Here is an 18,730-nt window from a genome sequence, read left to right as displayed (position 1 = left end):
AGCAACGGCTTGCAAGGATCTGGAATTTACCACCCCCCTTAAAGTAAAGCCACGCCAGAAAACTTCAGCAGGGAGATGCTTTTTCATTTTACGCGTCTGGGAAAAGCCATGGAAATGGGGTGAGGGAGAGGGAGTGAAGCCTTTTGGAGACTGCATACTTTACCAGTTATGTCATGCTGTTTGAACGACTCGCTGTAGATCTGATACTGATTTGGACAATGTTTCTTCAACCACTTGCAGACATCCTGCTGAGTCCACAGAGCCACTGGTTTTGACAGCTTCACCGTAGCCGACTACAAATAAAGAAGGAAAAGCAGGTCGGTTACCAGCAGCCCCATGCCTAGAAAGGCACTATCCTTAGATGTCCTATAGTGTGGTAAAGGCTACAAGCTGAATTCCTCGAAGATAAATAGCTGGCTTGTGCTCTCCTCTGAATCTCGGCAGACACTCTCCAAACCCCCAAAAACTAGAGAGAAAAGGTCCAGATGTAAAAGGCCATGGAAATTACATCTATTCTTGAGTTCTCTCTACTGAGAAAAGTCCCCAGGAAATAGTGTTTTCTAATAAATACTCTAACGAGACAACTGGTTTCCTAAGCAATTGAGTACATCGTAGGGGTGAAACAGCTGCCGCCAAGTGGCCTTTCTCTGTATCCCAAGAAAGTGCCCATTTCTTTTTATCCTCTGATATCTCTAGGACCTAGTATAACTGGCCCCAGTACGTGCTAATAATTATTTTAGGAATGAATGTTATAGGGTTTAGATACTTGCATACTAAGAAGTGCCAATGGACGTGGGAGCTTTGGATTTGGGGCTGTTCTGTAAAGTCTAGGAATTAGTTATGCACAGTAGGTAAGGAAAAAGTCAATTTCACCAGCACACGGGGAATGGTAATAAGATAATTAGGGTAGCTAGACTTCATGTAGAAGCCAATCAGCTGAGGTCTGTTATTGGTCCTGGTATCTTGTAGGGAGATTTGTGAAACAAAACAAAACACAGAGGTGCGAAAGACAGACAGCCTTTGACCAATGGCAGGTTACAAATACATTCGTTAATTAACAAGCATCAATTGTGCTAGATGCTGGTCTTCTTCATAGACCTCAGCAACTTGGCTGAGGCTAGATGAAAACCTTATCACTCTGGATTAGCATTTGCCTTCCAGGATTTTCATACAAATAGTTCTCTTTTATTTATTTTTTTGATTTGTTTTTAATTGTTATTTCCCCCAACACACTTTTTCCACTGTATAGCATGAGAACCCAGTTGCACATACATGTATACATAAATTTTTTCTTCCACTGTCATGCTGCGTTGTAAGTATCTAGACATAGTTCTCTGTGCTACACAGCAGATTTCATTGCTAATCCATTCCAAAAGCAATAGTTTGCATCCGTTAACACCAAGCTCCCAATCCCTCCCCCGGGCAACCACAACTCTATTCTCCAAGTCCAGGATTTTCTTTTCTGTGGAAAGGTTCATTTGTGCTGTATATTAGATATCAGATATGATACAAATAGTTCTTTAAAGGCTGTTGGGCGGGACAGAGACCTGGCCTTAGATATAATGACTCACTAGGGATCATTCTCTTTCACTTCTCTTTCAATCTTTCAGGTTATGGAAAGGGAAGAGCCTTGGTTTTGTGTGTGATTTAACATCTTTCCAACACCTGCTAACATGATTTCGACAGAGAGGCTTCCTTCAGTCTCAGAATTGTTGTCAAAAAGCAGAATCTTCATCTAGCATGTAAAAATGGCTGTTTTACTTTTTTTTATATTTAAAGTTATCTTTATGACAAATAAATTGTGGCAAAAATACATCTTCTGTAGCTATATCTAGATTGCTTTTAAAACAAATTTGAGTTAAAAAAAAGAAACCTAGGTCATCATATAAAATTGCCAAGATATAGAAATAATCTAAGCATCCATCAACAGAAAATTTTTATATCACATGAAAATAATGTGGTATATATACACAATGGAATACGATTCAACCACCAAAAGAGTGAAGTTCTGCCATTTGCAGCAACATGGATGGTCTTGGGAGGGCATTATGCTAAGTGAAATAAGTCAAACAGAGAAAGATAAATAGCATATGATATCCCTTATACGTCGAACCTAAAAAATACATCAAACTAGTAAATATAACATCAAAGAAGCAGATTCACAAGAAAGAACAAACTAGTAGTTACCAGTAGGGAGAGGGAGGGGAGGTGGGGCAACAGAGAGGTGGGGGTTAACAAGTAGAAACTAATAGGTAGAAAATCAGCCACAGGAACATATTGTACAGCACACAGAATACAGTCAATAATTTATAACTATAAATCAAGTATCATTTTTAAAAACTTTTAAAGCCTTTAAAATCTTTACAAAATTGTGCATTACTATATTGCACACCTACGGTTTATGCTTTTGTATATCAACTAAACCTCAATAAAAAGCTGGGTCAAGAATCGATGTATAGGAGTTCCTGCTGTAGCTCAGAGGTTACTGAACCTGACTAGTATCCTGAGGATGCAGGTTCAATCCCTGGCCTTGATCAGTAGTTTAGGATCTGGCATTGCCATGAGCTGTGATGTAGGTCGCAGATGCAGCTTGGATCCCCTGTTGCCATGGCTGTGGTGTAGGCCAGCAGGTGTAGCTCCAATTCAACCCCTAGCCTGGGAACCTCCATATGCTGTGGATGCAGACCTAAAAAGACAAAGGACCAAAAAAAAAAAAAAAAGAATGTATATACAAGTATACCTGAATCACTTTGTCATACACCTGAAACTAACACAACATTGTAAAGAAGCTATACTCCAATAAACTTTTAAAAATTAAAAAGAAAGCCGGGTCAAATTTAAGAAAAATTAATGACACAATAATGCAGCTGGTAACAGAAAAAAATAGTGGAAGTGATATGCAGGTGATCCAAGTTTAGCAAATAGTGCCCAGGTGTTATTATTATTTTTTTTTTTTTAGTATGTCTCCAACTAAAGGATTCTTTGGGCCATCGCTTATAATCATAAACAACACTTAACACTTTCTACTTTGTGCTGTGGTCATTTTTTTTCTTAAGAGTGGCAGACTTTGTTTTTCACCGATGATTTTATATGTGCACATGCATATCTGCTTTTCATTCATTGTAACTGTCATTCCTCCACAGAAAATTGGGGTTGATGTCCCCCCCCCTTGAATTCTGGCAGGGTTCCTGGTGGTCCTGGCCAGTGGAATACAGTGCAATTGATGCTATTTATGTGACTTCTGAGACCATATCACATATGAGACAGAGCTTCTGCCTGGCTCACCCTCTCCTGCACTCATCTTTGGAATTCAGCCACCATACAAAGAGGAAGCACAGACCACACGAAAAGACCATGTACAGGAGTTTTGGCCAACTCCCCCCCACACCCCGCCCCTCACTTATGGACTCAGCTAACAGCCATCACCAACCCTATCGACCATCAGACAAATGAGTAAACAAGCTTCAGATGATTCCAGCCACCAGGACTCATATCTTCCTGCTGAGACATGCCTGCCCCCAACCCTGGACACCATGATGCAGAGACAGAGCATCCCTGACCCACATAGTCCACGAGCAGCATCATATATAGCTGTCTCCCACCACTAAGTGCTGGAGTAATTTATTTTGCAACCGTAGTAACTGGCATACTCAGTGAGAATAGAAGAGTTATAACTGTGCTCCCCAGAGTGCCTTGGGCTTAATAGATGCTATATAGCCACAATGAATGCTCTATATAGTGAATGAATTAATGAAATGAAACCATTCTCACCAAGCCTGAGCTCACAGACTCGCTTTTACTATTTAATTAGCAGCGTGTTTCAAGTGCACCCCTTGCTGCTGTACCCCTTCCCCATGCGTTGTGCTCACATGGCTCCTAATGAAACTTGCCCGCCTCTTTCTTGTACCCTACATCCTCAGGTCACAGGCCACCAGCCATTTGCCCTTAACCGCTGCATACAACCATTTTCCTAATTCTGATGAGAAAGAAGGGCCTCTGGCATGGATGGTGCAAATGAGTGAATGTTTTGTTCTTTTTTTTTCCTTTGCCTTGTCATCATCTTCCCCTTGCATGGTTAAGACACCAGAGTTTTGGCTCTTTGAGCTAGAAATGCACTTACCGCTGTGTTTCACTAGTCAGCACGTCTGAATCCGGCTCCTTCCTGCTCTAAAAATTTTCCTCCAGATTAGCTGAATGAGTTCATAGCTGACACATCATTGCCCTGAAAACCTCTGCAAGTTTCCTGCAAGTGAAGCTAATCACATCTTTTGAAAACTCCCATAAACCAGTCACAGAAGGCTGTAAATTAGGAAGGGAAAGGCAAGATGATAAAGTTGCTTATACATCAATATCCTAGACTTCCCGGAAGGTCATTCTTGAACTTGCTCATTTCTTGGCAAACAGAGCACCCTCAGCACCAAGACAAGACTCGTCAACTGGAGATACAGGTGGAGATTAATCCAAACACACCACGTCAACTCAGAACATATCCTTGCCAGCCCCAGCCACTATGCACGCCTGTGTTATGAATTTCCTTTTATTATAAATCCAGGTGTTCTGAGGCTAATACTCCAGGAAGTGCTTTGCTGTCCCTTCACAATGTACTTACTCAGCAGTAATCTGGTGTTACTTGCTTGCACAGCAATAAACTCAAAGCTTCAGGCAGAGATTTTTTAAGACCACATGAACCTACAGAGATGTGTCTCCATGTAAACAGGTGTAACAAATATAATGGCGGGATACAGATTCTTACCATTAATAAGCCCATTTGTCTCTTGCTCAGACAGTGATACAGTATCTGCCCCATTTATTAACAGAAGCTTAGCCTTGGCTTTAAAATAACTTGTTACTAGTTTGCTCCACATTAATTTATGAAGAGCCATCCTCCTCCAGTAGCCCTGGTCTGTGGCTGCTTTCTCTCCTCCCAGAGGAGACTTTCATTTGTTCTGCCTCAACTTCTCTTTGCAGATAGCAGCCCAGGTCAACCTCTGCTCCTTCTCTATCAGATGCCCCCATCCTCAAGTGGGGAGTGAATGCTATAACCTGATTTCTTTAAGGAGCTTAAACATTCTATGTGCAATTTGGAACAACAAACCGAAACATACATCAATCTACTTATCACACGGTCCCTCTGGGAGGTGCAGAGCTGTCCAATCTTCATAGATCCAGTGTTATTTCAACTGCCCTTCTTTCCTCTGCCACCTGACTCTCATTGCCTCTCTCTACACCCAACTTGACATAATTTTCTTTTAATATGCTATGTTTTATTTCCCCCAACAGTAGAAGCCTAAACCAAAATAACCATTCACAAAACAGATAGGGTTTCTTATTTATTAAAAACAGTAAACTTATAAAAAAATTAAAACAAAACAGTTGCTGTGTCTTTCTCCACACTCTGATCTGCTACACCAGTCTCTGGCTTTCCATCCCTGGAGACAATTTTGGTTTGTTCTGCTGGCCTGAGACAGGCTAGAGGCAGTTTGTTATCTTAACCCCTAGGCACTGTGACAGCAAACAGAATTCCAGGCATTTTCTTTCTACATTGGTCCTGGCCTTTCTACAGACAATCTGAATGTGCATTTCAGAAGCCTTCACTTTCCGTTTTACAGAGACCTCACTTTATGCAAAATACACTTTATTTTCTTGAGGGAAAAGCTGTTTACAAATTATTTTTTTTGCAAGTAATTCCTATTATAATTTACCTTTACTCAATAATTTCAGCCATATTTATGGTAATTTCTGATTTGTATATAACTGAAAAGAATTCTTAAGGTAAACAAAATATTTCTGCTAAGAAAACTACGCTTTAAAGAAGTCTGATATTGAAAGACCATATTAGAAAATGCTGCTAAAGTTAAAATTTATTTTATAATTCAATTACGCCTTAACTTAATAAAAAAGTTTGCAATATACATTCCTTCTTTTCTGGTCATATCCATGGCATGCAGAAGTTCCCAGAACAGGGATCAAACCCGTGACACAGCAGTGACAACTCCAGATCCTTAACCCACTAGACCACCAGGGAACTTCTATAATTCTCCTTTAATACACCAAGTTTTGATTTATAAGGAATGCTGAAATTTTATGCCCCCAATATCTGTACAAACTTTTAACAAGCTAGGCTCACACAAAGCCCAGTGTGTTGGTGACAGAAAAGCAGAGAAAGCACAGATTGTTTATTTATTACATTGGCAGGACAAAGCAAGCTTTATGGTCAAATATCAGAAAATGGTAAACATACTTGCAGCATTTCATTACAAACAAGTATTTGCCAACCCAAAAACTGCTTCTTTCCTCTCTTACCATCTTGCAATGTTTTTCTTCAGTTCCCGATATTCTCCTTTATTGGCTTCAATTGTGTAATCTCACTCAAGATGGGAGAAAGGAAAGAAGGGGACACATACACATAATAACAATAACCCATTAATGTTTATTTACGCAGTTTTCACTATCATTTAGCAAAAAAAAAACCAAACAAACAAACAAACAAAAAAACAGGGCCTCTATAAGTATCAGGAAAGATGGGCTAGTTCATAGAACACTTGGCATTTGAATTCATTAATTTTAAGTACTAATAATGCCCTGTTCTGCCACCTTAACTCTTTCATGGAAAAATATAGTTGGCCAAATTTTAAAAGCTATCTCTTCTATTGTATTCTATTCCCAAGGTAGTTTATGAGATCTACTTGGTCATTCTTGGATTCAAACCAAAATATCGCATGAGGAAAGAAAGGCTCAAACTTCTTGCCTCTCTAAGAGAAGATATCTCCCTGCTGGCAAGTTTCCAGGCAAAAGTTGAACACCTTTCCTCTGGGATGAATAAAAGGTTCATTTCATTTACACTTTCCAGCTTTGACCACTGCTTTACTGTCACCTGGATCACTCTGTGCTTCCTAATTTGTGATGCTCACATCTTCTGAGCAGTAAGCAACTTAAGCAGTAACGACTTAGGAATGACCAAGCAACCTCTGTAAGGTTTCTGAGTACACGGTGTGGCATGGTTTAGTTCAACTGTCCCTCATCGGCATCCATTTTAGACCTTTTACTTTCCGGTCTCCACCACAGGGCACTGGAGCTTGTTAACACCTCCTTCAAAAGGTAGTGTCCTAAATACAATGGCTACAAAAACAAGTGTGTCCTTAAACCTAAACCTTCATTACTACGGAGTCCTATCATTGACCTATACTGAACTTAGGAGAAAGTTCTAAAACTCTGCGTCTTCTGGTTTGCACAGCACACTGGTGCTCTCCATGAGACCGCATTTGTTTTTGAACTTTGGTGTATGCTGAAGAACCCCGAAATATTCCTCTAGTTCTGTCTTCTCCTCAAACTAAAGAATCAAATATACAACTGGTGACTTCCCACGTCCATTTCATACCTAGGAAACATTTCTAATTCAACCTGTCTGAAGACGACCTTCTGGTCTTCCTCTCAAAACGGCCTTCTGTAGAAGGCTCATCAGAGAGAGTGGCTATACTTTCTGTTGCCCCCAATCTTGGGTTCATCCCAGATGCTTCTCTTTCCCTTGTATTGCACATTTAATTTACTGGGAAAACTTGAGAGGTCTACCTTCAAATACACCCATATGCCAATCTCTTTTCATCACCAACATTGCTACGATCCTGGACAGAATCCCTCTTCCACTACATCTAGTTTACTTCATCAAGGTACCTAATGCACCAAGCAGGCCATTTTCCCCTTACTATTATTTTTTATTAGGGTAGATTTGATTTAGTGTTGAGTCAATTTCTGCTGTACAGTATAGTGACCCAAGTTGTACATATATATACATTCTTTTTCTCATATTGTCTTTCATTGTGGTCTCTCCCAAGAGACTGGGTATAGCTCCCTGTGCTATACAGCAGGACCTCATTGCTTATCTATTCTGAATGTAATAGCATCTACCAGCCCCTAAACTCCCCATTCATCCCACTCTTATTTTAAATCCTGAAAGTGTTTTATAAAACTTTATACAGTATGACCTTTCCCACTCCTTCTCTAATACATGCTGCTCCCACTGTACCAGCCTGCCCACTGTTGCTCACAAATGCCAGCTATACCCACTCCTAGTTTTGCCTGGAATGGTTTTCTCCCTGACACAGTTAATTCCCCACTCCCGTCAAGCCTTTGCTCAAATACTGCCTTTTTAGTATCCTAGCTTAGCCTCCCTAATTAAAAAATGCAACATTCCTCCCTCCAGCTTCCAATGTCATTACCTTATTCCACTCTTCCCTTCCCTGTAGCCAGTATCAGCTAACACACTACAGAGTTAACTTATTTTGTTTATTGCTTATTATGTTTCTTTCCAGTGGCTTGCAACCATCACACACTTCAGAACAGCGCCTGGCACACAGCAACAATAATTTGTTGAAGGAAAGACAAATCAGTCTGTCCATCACATATTGCAGCTTCTATATTCTTGGATGTCAGAAAACTGGTTCAAGTCCCAGCTGTGCTTTTGACATTCTCGGGTTGGGAGTAAAACAGGCGTTCCTCCAATTAGATTTCTCTCATATTGAGCCAAAAATGTAGAGGCATTGCAGCACTATAATTCTTAGCAAGGCGGCTCACATTTCTGATCCTCAATTTTTTCCCCCCTCTTTTTCAAATGACACTAAGAGTGATGTAATGAAAGAACTTGGCATTTGGAATCATACAGACCTGGACTGAAGGTCAGCTTTGGCATTTACTAGTACATGACCTTGGGCAGTCAGTCACTGAGCCTTTCTAAAGATGGTCCTTAGTACGCTGGAAATAATTCCTATCTTGTCCCTGGTTGAAGGATCAGAAATAATTCATCCCAACACTTAAAAGCATGTGTCACATACTATGTGCTCAGCAAAGTGGCTCACATCTCCTGAAGGGCACTGATACACTCTCCTGCTGGATTTCCAAGCCTGATGTGTGCGAGGAAGCACCTGTGAAGTGGTCACAGACAGTCCTTGGAGTCCGGTTGACACGAGCTGCATTGCAGGCACTGTGAGATGGTATTATGTACAATGAGCTGAGATCTATAGAAAAACAGGCGACAGGAAAGGAGGAGGATGAAAAGGCACTGGTGGAAAAGGTAGTTATAGGAACAGGAAGAGAGTGGGAAATGTAGAAAAAGGAAAGGAAAGAAAGATGCAAAAATAAAGATACCAAATTAGGAGACATGAAGGCATGGTCCTCCTTATTCAGGCCGGCTTTGCTGCGACTGCATAAATATTGTCTCATGTCTTCCAACGAGAGGTTATGCCTTTGGTTTCCCTCCAACTCAGAGCTCTTGTCTCCAGGGACGGTCAGGCACAGAGTGTCCTAATTCCACACCAAAGGTACCGCCCCCTGTTGCCCAGGCACCTGGTGGAACTATTTACAAAGGCTCACCAGCCAGATGTGTAGAGTCTGCCACTCATAAGCTGTGAAGTAGATGCTTGCATGCAACACTGGTTAAGATAGGCTGCATCCCAAAGGTGCGCTCCTGGGTATCAGGGTTTCAAACAATAAAACCTCATAGAGGGAATAAACAGACATGCTCAGGCAGTCAATGGGAAACAAGATGCCTCTGGCATCCCATGTGGCTCTGGTTATCAAGGCCGGCCTTTCCTACCACCCCAGAAGGTTGCATCTGTCAAGAGGGGTGTGAAGGGAGAAAATCACAAAGGATCACCAGGCTTTGTGCCTGCTCTTAGTGCAGCAGGAACACCCATCACTCACCTGCCAAGAGGAACACAGCCTACAGAGAGATGTCGTGCCTGCGAGGTGCCAAGACACACACGTACACCTCCAGCATGTACCTTATGCGTGAACTCTTGTGCCAATGATCGATGAACAAGAGCAAAAATGAAAACAAAGAGAAACAATACACATAGTTATTGATCATCATCACTTCATATTTTTACAAAAATTCCTTTGGAACAACAATGTAGTAGACTGATAACAAAAATATCCTTGGTGCAAAAAAAAAAAAAAAGAGGACACTTTGCAATATGACCTGAGGTCCTTAGATAACAAGGTGACATCTATTTCTCCATCTCTTGAGAAGGGAGCCTTGTGGCTTGCTTTGAGAAAAGAACAAGGCAGAAGTGATGATGGGTCTGGTCAAGAGCTCTTTCATTCTTGGGCATTCTTCTCACTTCCTGAAATTGCTAGGAGGGCATGCCTGGTGAAGTTGAACCAAATCAGGCTTGGGAATGTGGCAGAGGAGGTGAATGTTATCCTACACAGCGTATTGGGTACAACATGGCAACAGCATAGGAAGAATTGCTTTAAGTACTTTAGATAAATCATCTTTAAAACAATCTGCAAAATGGTTTTTATGTTCAGTTTACAGAGAAACAGTCTTAGAGGGGGGACATGACTCATCCAAGGTCACACTACTAGTGGATTCAAACACTATGCTTATCCCATGCTATCACTCTGGCCTGATGGACACAGGGAAAGAATGAGCATCATGATACAACTCTGGCTTGCTGGATATAAGGGGAAAAGAGGAGATGTGACTTATCTTGCGGAGGTTCCCAGTGCTGGGCTGCTTCCATAATTGAATAATTATGTTATAAATCTGATCAAAAACAGCCTTGCCTTTGTCCTAACCTGGATACTCCAACCTTAGAGTTGAGATTGGCACCAGTCATAAGACCCCTAGGCCAGGTCTCTTTCTGATCTCGTGATGGAAGGAGGCATATTTTTGGCACTGTACTGTAGGGCAATGCCCTACAGTACTCTCAATTACATCAGCAGTCAAATGTGAATAAACACACCTTCCCTCTCCATCTTACAAAGGAGGTGTGAAGATCAAATGAAATAATCAAAATGCTGAGTGTTCACTTTGGATGATGTTACAGAAAAAAAAAAGAGGGCTGATAAGTCTTGGGGAAGTTAAAGCCCCATGCCACTGGTCCTCGGGAGAAAACAAAAGAGCTAAGAAAATGGTGCTGCAATTGTATTTAGCAGGAGAAGGGTGGGTTCTTGGGTTTGGAGAGCCTAAACTCTAGAAAGACTCTAGAATCTGTTAGGGTGGAGGTCTGTCCCTGTAAAGCTTCTAATAGTAGTGTTGTTCAGCTTTGAAATTCAAGCCTACATAAAGGCGAGCCATTCTCCAGGTCCATGACTTCTTGGTGGCAAAATAGTCTATCCATATGTTCAACTGAGCCATATGACCACTTAATACAGTGGGGGCTATTGTGGACTAAGTATGTGTGTCCCCCAAACCACCCAAGTTGAAGCCCTAACCCTCAATGTGACTGAATTGAAGACAGAGTTTAAGGTTAAATCAGGTCATTGGGGGGGGGGTCTTGATCTCCCACAGCATTACTGTCCTTACATAAGAAGAGACATCAGGCATTCCCACTGTGGCTCACAGGTTAAGAATCTGACTAGTATCCATGAGGATGCAGGTCCAATCCCTAGCCTTGCCCAGTGGGTGAAGGATCTGGTGTTGTCATGAGCTAAGGTGTAGGTCGCAGATGGCTTGGATCTGGCTTTGCTATGGCATAGGCCAGCAGCTTCTGCTCCAATTCGACCCCTAATCCAGGATCTTCCATATGCACAGGTATGGCCCTAAAAGCAAAAAAAAAAAAAAAAAAAAGAAAGAAAAAGAAAAAAGAAGAGCTATCAGAAAGCTCTTTCTCTCTATAGGGCATGGACACAACAAGAAGGTGACTGTCTTCAAACCAGGAAGAGAACTCTCCCCAGAATCTGCATTCAGGCACCCTGATCTTGGACTTCTAGCCTCCAGAACTGTGACAAAATAAGTTTTGTTACTTAAGCTACTCAGTTTGATGGTGTTTTGTTATGGCAGCCCAAGCTAATACAGGGGAAAATTCTAATTCAACCTAATTCTCAGATTGTTAGACAAAACAGTCTAACAATATAAGACAGCTAGAACTTTGAAAATCTTACTACGTACATAGAATAGGGAAGAGAATAAAATGAAGGTAAGATGCATTAGATGATAAAAGCAAAAACACATTTTTCTTATATATTTACTTTTTAAATATTTCCATACAATTAAAGAGGACTGTACCCGGACTTATCTCATTAGCACAACTGCCTTTATTTTTATAAACTATTTTTCCAGAATTTATGTTCATGCATGTTTTTAAGGCCACATTTTCCTCTGAACAAAAAATTACGCACCTGTAGCTGCTTAACAATTTTGGTAATCTTTAAGTTTCTAGAGTCATACTGTGTATTCTTAATATTTTTGTTGCTAGCAAAGAAAGTATGCCCATGGTTTTTTAAAAAAGTTACACGAAAGAGCTTATAGTCAAAAACATAAGTTTCATCTCTTCTCTCTGGAAACTACTATATCTTCGAAGTTGAACACACACATAGTCTAACTCAAATATCTTCATTCTCCAACCCCAGTTGCAATTTTCAGGGGAAACCTCTTTTTTCTTTTTAAGAAATATTTTACTTTTATCTTGTTTTAATTTGTATAATGATTTTTTATTTTTTTCCATCACAGCTGGTTTACACCGTTCCATCAATATTTTACTGTACAGCATGGTGACCCAGTTACACATACATGTATGCATTCTTTTTTCTCACATTATCAAGCTCCATCATAAGTGACTAGACACAGTTTCCAGTGCTACACAGCAGGATCTCATTGCTAATCCATTCCAAAGGCAACAGTCTGCATCTATTAACCCCAAGCTCCCAGTCCATCCCAACTCCCTCCCCCTCGGCACCTATTAATGGTTTCTTGTTCTAGTCTCTTGAATTTACCAACTTAGAGAATAATCTGTGGACTCCCCAATGAGAATCATGAGGAGTTAGCAGAGATGGTGCTAGCTTCCTCCTTCCATTGCCTTGGTTTGCTCTTTGGATTACTAATTTTAACTCTTAATTGGTTATCTCTGCAGTCTTAATATATTTAAATATTTATAATTTTCCAAGTTCTAGTTAAAATTACTAAAATAATTATTTTCACCTGTGGCTATTAATTTCCTTTTATATTTTCAATACTTGTTCATCTTCTTTCAAGTCCCACTTTGTGTGATCTACAGTATTTTTTTCCTTCTTTTAGGGCCACACAGGTGGCATATGGAAGTTCCCAGGCTAGCAGCTGAATCAGAGCTGACGCTGACAGCCTGCGTCACAGACACAGCCATGCTAGATGTGAGCTGCATCTGATTCCTACACTGTAGCTTGGGGCAATGCCAGATCCGTAACCCACTGAGTGAGGCCAGGGATCGAACCCGTATCTTCACGGATACTAGTCAGGTTCTTAACCCACTGAGCAAATGGGAACTCCTACATTACTATTTTTATATTGTAATGATTAATAGTGTATCTTTTGCCCCACAATGTCTAGTTGATCTGCTGTGTTGTAACTGTGCACTGATTCAAAGTTAAGCAAAAGATCAATAAGCAGCTTTTGCCTTATTATGACTATGTAAGTACTGCTCAAATGTTGAGCCAATTAATTTGGTTAGAATTATTTTTTCTTGCATCACATTCTCACAAGTCCAATGTCATATCTGCTGAGAATCTCAAAAAAGTTTCCCAACATGAAAACCCAATAGACTTTATTGTCTTGTATGCCAGCACTTGCTTAACTTCATTCCACAATTTAGTTTGCTGTTCCTACACACCACCCATATTTTCATCAACATTAGGAGTCCATTAATCTATGGTCAAATCCAGTCCATTACCTATTTCTGTATGGTCCATAGTCTAATTAATCATGTTCTTACATTTAAATGGTTGAAAAGAAAAAAGAAGAAAAAGAATATTTTATGATGGGTAAAATTACGTCCAACTCAAACTTCAGCGTACATAAAGTTTTACTGGAACAAGGCTGTGTCCATCTGCCTTCATGTACAAAGCCAGAGTGAATGATTTTGACAGAGACCAACAGCTCACAAAGCTGAAAATATTTACTATCTGGTTCATGACAGGAAAAGTTTGCCATCCCCTATTCTACATGTTGAGAGATTTTTCTCAATTTTATCTGCCAAATCATTTACTAAATTTTAAAATTTATTTCAAAAGTTGCATTTTAATTTCCATAGGCTGCCTTATTCTCTGATGTGTTCCTTTTTCAATGCATCCGGGACTTTTTTTTTAATGAATGCATTTTTATATGGATGCAATATGTCTCAATATTTTTGAGGACACTGAAAGAATTTTTAAAATGGTTTTTTTCAAAAGTTCCCTTTTTTATATTTCACTTTATCTGTAGGTTTCCTGCATATATCTGGTTTATAGCCACATCTCTTAATTTTTTTTAAAATGAGGCAATGGAGACTAAAGAGGGGTTTCTGCGCATCTGCACTGGGCTTGATGCCTGAGGAGCCTATTACTCAGAATGCTCCTCAAACACCAAAATAAAGATGACATCACTCTGGAGTGCTAATACCCACACAATATGCTCCAATTCATCCTAGACACTTACAGAAATTAACTTTTAAGATACAGACTTTTTTTGTTTGTTTTGCATGAGGAATAAACATCTGACCATTGGGTTTTCCTTCTGGAAGCAGAAATGGGAAAGAAAAAGAGTCTGATGAATGTTTATTTACTTCCCATTTTATGTCCTGTTTCTCACTCCTGTGCCCAAGTCTAGAACCTCTGTGAGATTTTGCAGTGAAACTCACTGGTGTCTCTCCTCCCTTCAGGCATTCAGGTGGCTAATTCCACCGTCACTTCTTCCAACAGCACACCTCCCTTCATGGGGGGCCTCTTGATTGCATCGGATAGAACAAAATACATACTTCTGGTTTCCATACATCTCACTCGAAGAGTTCTCTTTCTACCTGGTTATCTCTTTTTGCTAATTTCTTCTCTTATTCACTCCTAAACGGTCTACTTTGGGATTTGATCCTGTAACCCCTTCTCCTATCTGTACTCTCCCCCATGGTAATTTCAAGTCCTGTTGCCTTCAGATAATGTCATTAAGTCAGTGTTGCTGAAGTTTTATACTTCTTCCTTAGTATCTCTAACTTCAACTTATTTTTTTCAAGCTGCCTACCTGATCGCTCACTTGGATGTCCAACAGGACATTCAAACTCAACACATCCAAAACAGAATTCACAATTTCCTTCTAATCTGCTCTTCCACAGTGTCTCTACATCTTGGGAGATACTGACTCAAAGTCCAGTAATCAACCTTTCAGTCTTCAGCTTTCCTTTACCATCCACACCAGGACTGTCGAGTCTGCATGGAAAATGTGTTCAGGATCCATACACTCAAGTTTACTCCTTCCAATTCAATGCAAAAGGTAACCGTTTGTCACCTAGACTCTAGTAATAACTTCCTATCTCATTTCCCACCTTTCATAACTTGCCATCTATAATCTAGCCTCCATTGCTCAGTAGGGATAAACGCTTAAGTGTGTACATCTGACTGAGTTTATGCTGCCTTCTCCTTCCACTAATAATCCAATCCAAACTCCACCCTCCGGGATACAAGGCCCTGTCCTAGGGCACCTTCTATGCTGCTTTGCTTGGTATTGATGTTCCAAGATCAAAACATTCTCACCTTATTTCTGTTCCTCCAACACACCCATCTATATTCTGGGACGAGTATTGCAGGCTATCTGTTCTCTTAGCTCTTCTCATTTCTAGCACTGGCTTGTCATTTAGATCTCAGTTTATTTCTTATTTTTTGCTTTTTAGGGCTGCACCCACAGCATATGGAAGTTCCCAGGCCGGGGGTCACTTTGAGCTGTAGCTGCTGGCCTACACCACAGTTCACAGCAACACTGGACCCTTGACCCACTGAGCAAAGCCAGGGATTGAACCTGTGTCCTTATGGATACTAGTCAGGTTTGTTACTGCTGAGCCATCACGGGAATTCCTAGATGTCAGTTTAAATGTCATTTCCTCAAGGCTGACTTCCTTGATCATCAGAGCATAACCTATCCCCAAGACATTGTTAGTATATTATATAGTCCCTCTTGTTACATGATAGGTTTTTTTTTTTTGGGGGGGGGGACACACCAATGCTTGATCCCAGCTGTGTCTGCAACCTATATCACAGCTCACAACAACACTGGATCCTTAACCCACTGAGTGATGCCAGGGATTGAACGCATGTCCTCATGGATGCTAGTTGGGTGTGTTAACCACTGAGCCACGACAGGAACTCCCGATAGTTTTCTCTTTACTTATTTATTACTATTTTCCCTGCACCCAGCACCTAGGCACAAAATAAATACTCTTCAGATGAATAAACCAAACAGTACATCCAGAGCTATCTCCAGGGTCCGAAATGATTCTTGAGGTATAAATTTTAGAAGTGAGGTTACAATATAATGGTTTATCTCCTCCTGTTTTTGCATGGCTTTAAAAAAAAAATAGACTATCATTTAGTGCAGCTTTAAAGTCACAAAAAGTTGAAGGGAAGGAAAAGAGATTTCCATACGCTTCTGCCCACACTCAGGCATGATCTCCTCCACTGTCAATATTCCCCAATAAAGAGGTACATTTGTTACAACTGATGAACATACAGTGATACATCACTATCATCCAAAATCCACATTAGGGTCCTCTCTAGGTCCTGTATATTCTATGTGTTAGGGCAGATGTATAGTGACAGGTATGCATCACTGTAACACCAAAAAGGGTAGTTTCACTGCCTTAAAAATCCCTGGTGCTCAGCCTGTTCATCCCTGCCTCTTCCCTAACCCCTGGCAACCAGTGGTCTTTTACACCGTCTCCATAACTGTGACTTTTCCGTAATGTCATATAGTTGCAATCACACAGTATGTATCCTTTTCATATAAGCTTTTTTCACTTCGAAATATGCATTTATGTGAACTCCATCTTTTTACTGCTTGATAATTCATTTCTTTTTAGAGCTGAATTATATTCCATGGCCCACATGTACCACAGTTTCTGTTTTAAATTCACTTATCTATTGAAGAACATCTTGGTTCCTTCCAAGTTTTTCTGTTTCCAAGTTTTACAAATTATGAATAAAGCTGCTATAAAATAGTTTTAGTATGGACAGACACTTTCAATTCCTTTGGAAAAATACTACAGAGAGTAATTGCTAGATAATATGGTAAAACGTAGCTTTAGTTTTAGAAGGAATCACTAAACCATCTTCAAATGTAGCTGTGCTATTTTGCATTTCCACTGGTAACGAATGAGAGACCCTTTGTTTCACATCCTTGTCAGCATTTGGTGTTGCCAGTGCTAGGATTTTGGCCATTCTAACAGGTACACAGTGGAATCTCATCATTGTTTTAATTTTCATTTCCCTCAGAGCATATGACATGAAGCATCTTTTCGTATGCTTATTTGCCATAAATAAAACCTCCTGACTTTACCAAAAGTCCTTGGACCCTTTTAAAATTGCGTTTTTATAAAAAAGCTCCTTTTTTTTTTTTTTTTTTTTTTTGCTTTTTAGGGCTGCACCTGTGGCATATAGAAGTTCCCAGGCTAGGGGTTGTTGAATTGGAGCTGCAGCTGCTGGCCTCTGCCACAGCCTTGACAATGAGGGATCTAAGCAGTGTCTTCGACCTGCACCACAGCTCCAAGCAACTCTGGATCCTTAACCACTGAGCGAGGCCAGGGATTGAACCCGTGTCCTCATGGATATTAGTCAGGTTCATCACCCATCCTAGTCAGGTTTGTAACTCAGTGAGCCACGATGGGAACTCCCAAGAAATACTTAATTTTATAAATACAGCTTATCAATTATTTTTTATTTAGATTGCCCTTTGGTGTCATATCTTAAAAGCCATTGGTGGAGTTCCTGTCGTGGCACAGAGGAAACAAATCCAACTAGGAACCATGAGGTTGCAGGTTCGATCCCTAGCCTCGAGCAGTGGGTTAAGGATCCGGCATTGCTGTGAGCTGCAGTGTAGGTCACAGATGCAACTTGGATCCCACATGTCTGTGGCTGTGGTGTAGGCCAGCAGCAACAGCTCCGATTAGACCCCTAGCCTGGGAACCTCCATATGCCGCAGGTGTGGCCCTAAAAAGACAACAGGCTAAAAAAAAAAAGTAATTGGTGAAACTAATAGATTTTCTCCTGTTTTATCTCCTAGGAGTGTTACGGTTTTGCATTTTACATGTAGGTCTGTGATTCATTTTGAGTTAATTTTTATGAGTTCTTTTTTTTTTTTTTTTGCAAGTGAATATCCAGTTGTTCCAGCATCATTTATTGAAGAGACTCTCTTTGCTCCATTGTATTGCCTTTGCTCCTCTGTCAATAATTGACTGACTATATTTATGTGGATCTATTTCTGGGCTCATTATTCTGTCCCATTGGTCTCTACATCTATTCTTTCACTAATACCACTCTATCTGGATTCCTGTAGCTCTACAGTATGTCTTGAAATTAGGTAGGGTCAATCCTCCAACTTTGCTCTTCTTCAATATTCCATTGGCTATTCTGGGTCTTTTGCTTCTCTATATAAACTTTAGATTCTGTTTGTCAATATCCACTAAATAACATGCTGGGATTTTAATTGAATCTAAATATCAAGTTGGAAAGAACTGGTATCTTACCAATACTGAGTCTTCCTCCATGAGCAAGGAATCTCTCTCCATTTATTTAGTTCCTCTTATTTCATTCATCAGAGTTTTGTAGTTTTCCTCATACAGATCATATACATTTTATTAGATATATACCTATTTTATTTTGGGAAGACCTAAAGTAAACAGTATAGTGTTTTTAACTTCAATTCCACTTGCTTATTGCTGGGATATAGGAAAATGATTAACTTTTGCCTCTGAACCCTGTATCCTACAACCTTATTATAGTACCCTTATCAGTTCCAGGGCTT

The 18,730-nt window shown here is 40.2% G+C and overlaps 1 protein-coding gene across 6 annotated transcripts in view; it reads right to left on the bottom strand.

Annotated features, from left to right (window-relative positions):
- SAMD12 (sterile alpha motif domain containing 12) overlaps positions 1-18,730 on the bottom strand; it is a 427,734-nt gene that overhangs the window by 243,897 nt on the left and 165,107 nt on the right. For 3 of the 6 annotated variants that reach the window (XM_085021822.1, XM_085021820.1, XM_013996531.3), the window contains one exon: positions 164-293. In XM_085021822.1, the coding sequence (XP_084877948.1) occupies positions 164-293 (130 nt within the window). Of the gene's footprint in view, positions 1-158; positions 294-9,696; positions 9,791-18,730 lie in introns of all 6 variants that reach the window. The other 3 variants (XR_014843452.1, XR_014843451.1, XR_014843450.1) reach the window with 3 other exon arrangements.

This window comes from Sus scrofa, chromosome 4 (genome assembly GCF_054392235.1).
Source record: "Sus scrofa isolate SSC_HxYL_T2T_F1_AM1 chromosome 4, Sscrofa_HxYL_maternal_Yorkshire_Landrace_v2.0, whole genome shotgun sequence".
Classification (NCBI taxonomy): domain Eukaryota; kingdom Metazoa; phylum Chordata; class Mammalia; order Artiodactyla; family Suidae; genus Sus; species Sus scrofa.
The sequence above is the reverse complement of the archived record's forward strand: the minus strand, read 5'-3'. Positions and strand labels throughout refer to the sequence as shown.